We start from the raw sequence: 9577 nt of genomic DNA, 5'->3' as shown, positions 1-9577 counted from the left end.
GTTAACAGTCAAGAGTAATGCAGCACTCACCAAAATTATCTTTACATTGGTCTTTAGATTCCACCAGCTCTCTTCCTTTTTCTTCATAGCGCGTGGCTGTGCGCTTTGAATGACCCGGGGCAGAATTGAAAGTACCAATGTCCGGTTATTGGCTGATGTTCCCCACATGAAGTCAGTCGCGACACACGAACGAAGTACGGAAATTGTTATTCACACAGCGTAACGCTGAATTCAATTCATACAAGGTCCTTTGGCTATCAATGTGCAGTTCTGTATCATTAACAAAATACGTACGCGCCACTTTGACATGCGCTGCGAACATGAACTTTGTTTTGTGTATTCTATTTTATTGACTACTGCGAAAAGTTATCTTCAATTCCTGATGCTATAAAATGTGCTTTCAATGGAAAGTCTATAGTATTTTGCGTTGATTTTCTCATAAGAGTTTGCAACGTTCTCATTTACACGTCAATAATCGTAAGTCTAAGATGTCTGTGTATCGGAAAGTGTGTTTTGTTCCACGAACAAGGAGGCATCGTAATTATAAAGCGTAAGCCGACCGAGGTGCAGTCACCACCGGCTAAGCACTGAGGGCTGACCCGGTCCTTGGCTTGGAGACGGGGGTGGGATTTCCCGATCTTTTCTGTCATTGGTTAATATTTTATTCTGTTGACATGTTTTCTTACTGCTAATGCTTCCGACACCTTCTTGTCCACCCCCTCTCCTTGAGCCTGGCCGGAGCTGTCAAAACCACGCCTATGGAGGCCCACAATTGGTCCAGAAAGCGTAAAATCAGCAATCAAGGGGGCTTGGTTCATTAGTGCTGAGATCAGAGCAGGAAGGACATGTGAGATAGTTACAGTTGTACAGTGGACAGGGCAAGATCTAACCATTTCAACTCCGTGTCTGGGTAGAATGACTGCGCTTGAATGGACATCCGCATCGAAAGAATAATCTGCTTTTTATGAGAGCAACTGTTGGCGAACAGGAATCCCCAAATCTGCCTTCAAAGCGTCGTTGCGCTCACTTTGACTGATATTATTACGGGGACTTCGTGGAAACTAGCAGCTACGGGAGTTAAAGTGGAAGATCCTACCGCTGTCTGCGCTCGCCTTTTCGCGAAAATTTTTGCCAAAATTGCGTCGCTGCGTTTTTTTCTTCTCGTAGTGAGAAGCTCTGTCTTCTGGATACGCGCTCCTTTTTTGCCAGAGAACACCTCTAAATATATTTTTCACTACGTTTGTTGGATGCACCGATGAGAGATCCAGTTTTTACAGGGACTGCGATGGCTTACCACCCTTTCCACGCTCACCGGCCGACCGACTTTCCCATGTCAGCTTTTCTCGCGGCCGCGCAACCCTCCTTTTTCCCGGCGCTGACATTGCCTCCCGGGGCACTCACAAAGCCGATCCCGGACCATACCCTGGCCGGAGCCGCGGAGGCTGGGCTCCATCCGGCTTTGAGTCACCACCATCAGGCAGCACATCTTCGCAGTCTCAAGAGCTTGGAGCCAGAGGAAGAGGTTGAAGACGATCCAAAAGTCACACTGGAAGCGAAGGATCTATGGGACCAGTTCCACAAATTAGGAACAGAAATGGTTATTACGAAATCTGGCAGGTGAGTTCACACTTAATCTATTAATAGTATTTTGTTTCAGTGTTTACGCGAGCGAATGTTGTGATCCAGTCAACGTTTCGTATTTATTCTACAGAAAATTCGCCGTAAATTGCACGTATTAAAAACATAAAACAATACTGTTTCGGGCGATGTTTAATTAAGCAGGCCCAGTATATTCATTGCTGATCCTCAGATTTATGCATTCGCTCTTGTACAACATTTCTCCATAATTTCCTTATTAATGTATTGAGCTATGAACTGGCTGACCCAATTATTATGTCAAAAAGACTGTGGAAATGAATGTCTTACTGTCAGAACAATGGGGACCTCCAAGATTCATCTGCTCATTTGACTTAGGGAAACGAAATGGGGAAAGTACAAGCGATGCGTATTCTGTGGCTAAGCGAAAGGAAAATAGTTGAGGCTTTTTGTTGCTTGTATCACAATCAACAAACATTGACTTAAACTGAACGGCGTGGTACAGTTAAATTGTGTTTTAATTTATTTCTTTGAAGAAAAATTTCCCTGTTGGTCTGTCTATGTTCTGAGGTGACAATAAATTACAATATGTAAATATCCTGTCAAAAAATGAAATATTTAAGTGGCGAGCTACTAAATAATCTGGAGCCAAGTCAAATGGTAATGTTTGATTTGTTACACACACACACACACACACATATATATATATATATATATATATATATATATATATATATATATATATATATATATATATATATATATATATATATATATAAACAAACATGCATACACACACAATGTCCTTGTTTTAGTTAAGATAAAACATAACACAGAAAAACATTTATGGACAAACTTTGTTTTTTTTTTTATACAGGAGAATGTTTCCACCTTTTAAGGTCCGCATTAATGGACTCGATAAAAAAGCCAAGTATATTCTTTTAATGGATATTGTGGCTGCCGACGACTGCCGCTACAAGTTCCACAACTCTCGCTGGATGGTAGCGGGGAAGGCCGACCCGGAGATGCCAAAGCGAATGTATATACATCCGGATAGCCCAGCTACTGGGGAACAATGGATGGCTAAGCCTGTTGCTTTTCATAAACTGAAGTTAACTAATAATATTTCGGACAAACACGGATTTGTAAGTAACCCCTTTTCTTCAATAGCTATTTGTGAGTGTGTGTGTGTCGCATGTAGAGGCCTATTATGGTTGTGTGTTGTAGCATATAATATATAAATTTACTGCCATCTGTGGGCTGTAATGCTTATGCTCACAATGACACTTGCAATATCGCAGTTTATTTCTGGGCGATGAGAATGGTAGCTTTATAATATCTAATTTAGCTTATTAAATGAATTCGGCCCATACAATTCCTTGCTGTGGTGAGATTAACTTTTTTGTTTGTTTCGGCACAAACACAGATAAGGGCTTTTCCGTCATGATTTTATTCGTTATGAATAATGACGACATTGTCAGTTCAGTTATGTAATGTAAATACTTCATCCTGAGTTTTTTCTTGGCCACTGTTACTTCTATTGTTTATGATAATCGCAGAGAGCTATAACTTTTATGAGGGGGTGGAAGTGACAAAAAAAAATAGGTCAAAGGAACACGAGAGACCTTGAATCACGCTACAGTAGATGAGTTCACAAATAGCAACAGTGAACGTATCATTTGGATTGTTTGAGTTAGCGCAGCAACAAATTGCATAGGTAGAGCGACCTGAGTTCCTGAGACCTTAGTTTCAGTGAACAATTCTGGATGCAACGATGCAAACCGATACTATATATGAGAGCATGCAGTCAAATATAGTGTGTGACCTGCTCCCTTACGCGACTAGCAAACAAATCGACTGGAAACAAATGGAACATTTACATGCATGGCACAACCATTTGATATTTGTACAGTCAAATAGAAATGTAATAAATGTATATTATCTGCTCATCGCCTTTTTGTGGTTAAACTTTTTTGCTTAATCTGTACAATTAAGCAACTCTCACTTGATTTTTCTTGAGATTTAATTCAGTTTTATAATGAAAGCACCACAAAATTACTCGTGTTGCATGTCCGCATGACTGGTTTGTTTCTTGCCACTGGCATAGGCCTGCAGTTCTGATTTAACCCAAGAATAATATTTCCACTATTAATAAATATACAATGCGGGTTTTATCGTCTAAAACGATTTTGCAGAGTAATGACTTAAAATGTATAATTATTGTGACGAGCACTAATGTCTTCCTCTCTTTCTTAACAGACCATCCTGAATTCAATGCATAAATATCAGCCCAGGTTCCATATTGTGAGAGCCAACGATATTCTGAAGCTTCCGTACAGCACTTTCAGGACATATGTTTTCCCTGAGACCGATTTTATTGCTGTCACTGCTTATCAAAACGACAAGGTATGTACCATATTTTGATTAATTAATGCGATTCATTAGACATTACAGACATGTGCTTGCATGTCTAAATAAAGCACAACTGGACTATCCGTAATTTGTGCATAGCTACTTTTGTTCTGCGATGCTTTTTGCATGCGATCTACGAACCTATACAATTGGTGGGATTTACTGTTTGTTTCTTGGTATAGATAAGTAGCACTAGTGACAGTGTTTTGAATATTTGAAAGCAAAATTTTATCTTGAAGATTGTTCAAATTCCTCACGTGTCCAGTGCTACTTTCAGCTACTGCTCATGTTAATTGTCGTCTGTGTCCGAGGGGCCTGGTGAGCTTGTCGGTATCGTAAAGTTTATGACATAGAGTCACAATCGATTAGCAGGCACTTAAGCTCGTCGGTTTGTCCGGGAGCTACACACGCTGAGGCACAGCAATCAAAGCGTGTCAGTTTCTAAACGCAAAAAGCAGAGGCCATCTAGCTTAGCAATCTCTGAACTTTAAGGCCCTGGTTTCTCATGAATTTATAGCCTACAGCGTCCAAATCACTTGAGTACAACGAAAATCGTTCTGTTACATCGCTTTGTATTTTCATGGAACTTGTAAAAACTGGCAATGATTCAAACCACAGTATTAATTATTAATAGCAGGTCGGCGTCACTCATCTAGTTCGCCTCTCTTCTCTCTGTTGTGCTGCAGAGAATAACAATTTGACAAATGGAAAATGTTTACTCGTGGAGTTTCTCAGGGGGGTCGTGATTTGATCTTTTTCATTAAACATTTTTAATAATTAAAAGTATTTCTGTGCAGCGTGTTTAACACTGTTGGGAAAATAAGTGGTGATCACACCACAGCTTTGGTTTGTATGCATTGAAATTCGGTATGAATTAGGATTTATATAAATTAGTGCAACGTAACATCAACACCAACAGTACCACTACGATTATATACCAATAGGCAGCTGTAAATTTTTACTATCATGCATTAATCAACGATGAATATAATGTTATGCAAATCTTTTTTTTCCTTCTCTACATTCAGATAACACAACTGAAAATTGATAATAACCCCTTTGCCAAAGGCTTCAGAGACACGGGGAATGGAAGGAGAGAAAAAAGGTAAAAAACAGTTATAGTGTTATCCGTTAACGAAATAGCCCAGGAGCTACCAACAGGTTTTATTATTATTATTATTATTATTATTATTATTATTATTATTATTATTATTATTATTATTATTTAGCATTGTGTGTTAATTTATAGTTCATTGATTTGTTAAATTTGTATTAATTTTATAAACAAATATATTTTTTATGCTAAAGGAAACAGCTGACCCTTCCATCATTACGCATGTATGAGGATCAATGTAAAGTGGACCGTGATGGCGCCGACTCTGATGCTTCATCAAGCGAACCAACAACTGGCAGAGATGCTAGTCATTCACCTGGACCGGTTTCCAGCCCTCTTAGGTTTAACCGTAGCAGCAGAGGTAAGTTTGAAATTATGAATAAATTATATCGATATGCTTTATGAATACCCAAAAGAAGCTGACCTAAATGTCAAATATTTTACAAAACGCTGTATTATACAATTTAACAATTTCAATAATTGACACTATCATTTTAATAAAGCATATCTCATTCAGCATGAGTTGATTTACAATTTCCAAAACAAGTTTTATTAATCAGTGAGAAACACGTAAGAGTTAAAGCTCTCCATCATATTTCGTTGGATTCACATAATGTCTGATTGGATTTAACAAAGAAAAATGTGAAAAAATAATAATTGGAAAAATATTTTTATTTCATTTAATTAATTTATTTCACTATGCAGCTGGTCTCTTACTGTGGCGTATTATATGAGTATTAATCATTAATTTAGTTACATAAACCGTAAAGAAAATTTAAAAATGTCTAGTGTTTAAGTCCAATTACACCTGGACTTAGGGAAATTTAAAATACATCTGCAATATATAACAGTATACAGCTACATCCATTATACTGATAGATAGATAGATAGATAGATAGATAGATAGATAGATAGATAGATAGATAGATAGATAGATAGATAGATAGACAGACAGACAGACAGACAGACAGACAGACAGACAGACAGACAGACAGACAGATAGATAGATAGATAGATAGACTTATATCAATATATATCAAATTAATATTGATAAATCATTTTTTGCCCATCACAGACGACAAAACATGCACTGATAGCGAGCACGAAATGGACCACCAAAATGACCGTTGTGGTGGCTCCAGCAGTCCTGGACCAGAGCCTTCATCTCCATTCAGGTCGAGGAGTGAGGACTGGGGGCGAGAGAAGCCTGTTGCGGAGAAGAAAGACGACTATCCAGACTCACGAAAAACAAGTGATTCTATATTTAGCATAAGAAACTTGGAGAAAGACAAACTAGAGAGCAGGTCAAGGAAAGATACAGACTCGTCAAAGAAAGACACGGAAAACAGCGGTATAAGCGCTAGTAAAGACAGCTTCTCTCCTCTAATGGTACAGACTGAAAGTCCTTCACATTTTGGGGCAGGGCACCTTCAGAGTCTGGCGCTCTCCGGCCTACACAGTCAACAGTTCTTTAACCCACTAAACACCGGACAACCTCTATTATTCCACCCTGGACAATTTGCAATGGCACCTGGAGCGTTTTCTGCCATGGGCATGGGACATCTATTGGCTTCAGTATCAGGCGCTGGTGGCCTGGAGAATGGAAGTCTGTCGGCTCAGGGTACTGGGAGCACACCGAGTCCTTTTCCCTTTCATCTGTCTCAACACATGCTTGCCTCTCAGGTAAGGAAACTCTCGTCATTAAAATTTAAATCTATGTCATGATACGCCTTGTCTGGTTATGGAAGCACGTGAATGAAAACAGGCTACACTAGTTAGATCTAGTGATATTTTTTGGTGAGATTCTATTTGGTTGCATAGACTAGCCCTGTTTGTCAAGCGTAATAATGGGTGTTTGAACATTTTCAGGTAGAAACGCATGAAAATGCATTACAAAACATTATTACTATTACCGTTTTTAAAATAAGTCAGAATATCTGCTTAATTGATGCTGTTATTTCTGTGATAAAATAAACTTCTAATTGATTTTACATTTCTTACACAAACAATCGCCATACAGCAGATTCATACTTTCCAAATTGTCGCATGTACAGTGTACTAAAATATTCTAACGATCGTCTCTTATTACAGGGCATTCCAATGCCAACCTTCGGTGGACTTTTCCCGTACCCCTACACCTACATGGCCGCGGCAGCTGCAGCGGCGTCGGCCCTGCCCGCCAGCAGCAGCACGGCCTCCTCTCTCTCCAGAAACCCGTTCTTGAGCAGCAGCGCTCGCCCTCGACTGCGATTCAACCCTTATCAGCTCCCAGTGTCTATCCCTCAAAGCACAAACCTGCTCACTACCGGATTGCCAAGCGGCCTAAACCCCTCATCTGAATCGTCTAAATGTGGTAGCAGGGAAGCGAGTCCTGTGCCTGATCATAAATCGGGAGCCAGTCAAAGAAACGGCTCACCTAAAACGACAATGAAGGAATCCATCAATGAACTTCAGAATATTCAGAGACTAGTAAGCGGCCTAGAGAGCCAGCGGGAGACTTCCTCACCTAGGGATTCACCCAAGTGATCAAGCGTCCCCAAACCTATCCAGGGCATGACTTGAATTGCCAGAGGATTTTATTCAGTGGTTCTCTGCGAGAAATTTCATTAATTACTGTTTTTGCGCATGGATGATTAGAAAAACAAGATGTCAACAGGAAAAAAGAAAAGAAAAGAAACCGTTGGACTCAGTGCTGTTGGTGGTGGAAGTGCTGCGAAGACAATCTACATTGTAGCCTAATTGACTGTTTGTAGAACATGCCTACAAGACCACACCAATCTATTGAAAAAAAAGGAATATACAAATAAAACATTTGTTGCGTAACGTCAGTAGGCTATATGATCACTGCTGGTTGCAATATCTAAATGGTGATTCACGTAAAATCTGTAAACGAAAAACATCCAAGCTACACCCAAAAAGAAGAAAAATAAATAGAGTGAATATTTCAAAAAGGGATTGAAATAACAGTTGGACCGTTAGTTAAATCCGACAGACAGTTATACCTGAACTATTTAATGTAATTATTAATAAAAGAAACCTAATTCTGTAAATAAGCTACAAGGACCTAAGAATATGCAAATTGGTATTAATTTATTCAAAGCTGTACATTTGCGTGTACATAATATTTAGAGTTTAACTCATTGCATTTTTTTCATTTTTCACTATGGTTGTAAATGAAAGCTATAGCGTTTGATGTTTGGAGACAGAAGATGTTCCTATCTGTGATGCGTTGCTGTTTAATCTGCCTGTGACACGTAATGAAAGCGTGTGCCATCATTGCATTGTAGCAGTCGCTGTAAAAACACTTATCACGCTGCGGGACTCGCAAGGTTTGGGAAGCCTCAGGTTAATGTACTCCAATAGAAGAAAGCGACATTCTTCTTCTTGAGCTGAGTTTCTATAAAGAAATATATGAACGTGTCCCGTTGTGCTGGCTGTCCGGATTTTTCTGTTGTTGTTGTTGTTATTGTTGTTGTTGTAGGATTCTTTCACAATTTCAATAAAAAAAATCTACGTGTTTAAATATTTCACATTTATGTTAATAATACGCTGGCTTAATTAAAATGCATTCTTACTAATGACAGACAAAAATGATAGCAAATGAAGTAGGTAACCTATCTTCTGAGGTATCACTGAAAAAAGGACAATTAACAAATGGTTTTGTATAGCTGAAGACGAGTGTTGGCCAGTTTGTTTTAAATTGCGGCAAAATAGTTTAACCACACCTTCACTATTTATGATTAGACTAGCCTAGTCACATGTAGTAGTGGTTGTAATACTACTACTAATATTACTACTACAACTACTACTACTACTACTACTACTAATAATAATAATAATAATAATAATAATAATAACAACCATGTTTTGGACGAAATAATGTGTTGAAAATAACAGAAACATTTCCAATTTCAAAAGGGTTTTTCTAAAATGTAGAATAACAATAGCGACTGCGCCCTCTGTCGTAGACTCATGTTACTGTTTATTTAACCCCTCATCAACATCAACGTGATTTTAAGATACTGACCGCTACACCGGTAGTTTTAAGACATGTTCAAACAATTCTGGTTTAGGGTTTTGTGTATCTTATTATTGCTATTTTTTTCTATTTATTTTGTATGAAACAGAGTAGAAAACAAGAAGTACATAAAAACCTAAATATGTCAATTGCAACAACACAAATGTCATATACTCAGGAAATTAAAGTCTAACGTGCACATTTGCTCAATTATCCAAACAATTTTTTGCTGAAAAAATTCAAACATTTATTGTGAAACGTAAATACTACTACTACTACTACTACTAATAATAATAATAATAATTACAGAGCTAACATCTATATTTTGTCCGGCGATAACCTTCAACAAAACGTGCAGAATGTAGCATTATGGCTTTGGTGTGCGAACACGACACATGTTCACGGGTCTGCTTTCCGTCAGGTGCACAAATGTATTA

General features: G+C 38.4%; 1 protein-coding gene across 1 annotated transcript; it reads left to right on the top strand.

The window, feature by feature from the left end:
- The first annotated feature begins 690 nt into the window (after positions 1 to 690).
- tbx2b (T-box transcription factor 2b) lies at positions 691 to 8645 on the top strand. Its single transcript, XM_056473280.1, has 7 exons — positions 691 to 1617; positions 2474 to 2741; positions 3856 to 4002; positions 5037 to 5113; positions 5317 to 5483; positions 6198 to 6805; positions 7214 to 8645. Exons 1-7 carry the CDS (start codon positions 1256 to 1258, stop codon positions 7646 to 7648), a joined length of 2064 nt encoding a protein of 687 aa, XP_056329255.1. The 5' UTR covers positions 691 to 1255; the 3' UTR covers positions 7649 to 8645.
- Positions 8646 to 9577: the final 932 nt, after the last annotated feature.

The sequence above is a fragment of the Danio aesculapii genome, chromosome 15 (assembly GCF_903798145.1).
Source record: "Danio aesculapii chromosome 15, fDanAes4.1, whole genome shotgun sequence".
NCBI lineage: Eukaryota > Metazoa > Chordata > Actinopteri > Cypriniformes > Danionidae > Danio > Danio aesculapii.
The sequence above is the reverse complement of the archived record's forward strand: the minus strand, read 5'-3'. Positions and strand labels throughout refer to the sequence as shown.

Coding starts and splice junctions, on each gene's coding strand:
- tbx2b (XM_056473280.1), top strand. CDS start 1,256: ATGAGAGATCCAGTTTTTACAGGGACTGCGATGGCTTACCACCCTTTC. Junction 2,742..3,855: donor TTTCGGACAAACACGGATTT/GTAAGTAACCCC, acceptor CTTTCTTAACAG/ACCATCCTGAATTCAATGCA. Junction 6,806..7,213: donor AACACATGCTTGCCTCTCAG/GTAAGGAAACTC, acceptor CTCTTATTACAG/GGCATTCCAATGCCAACCTT.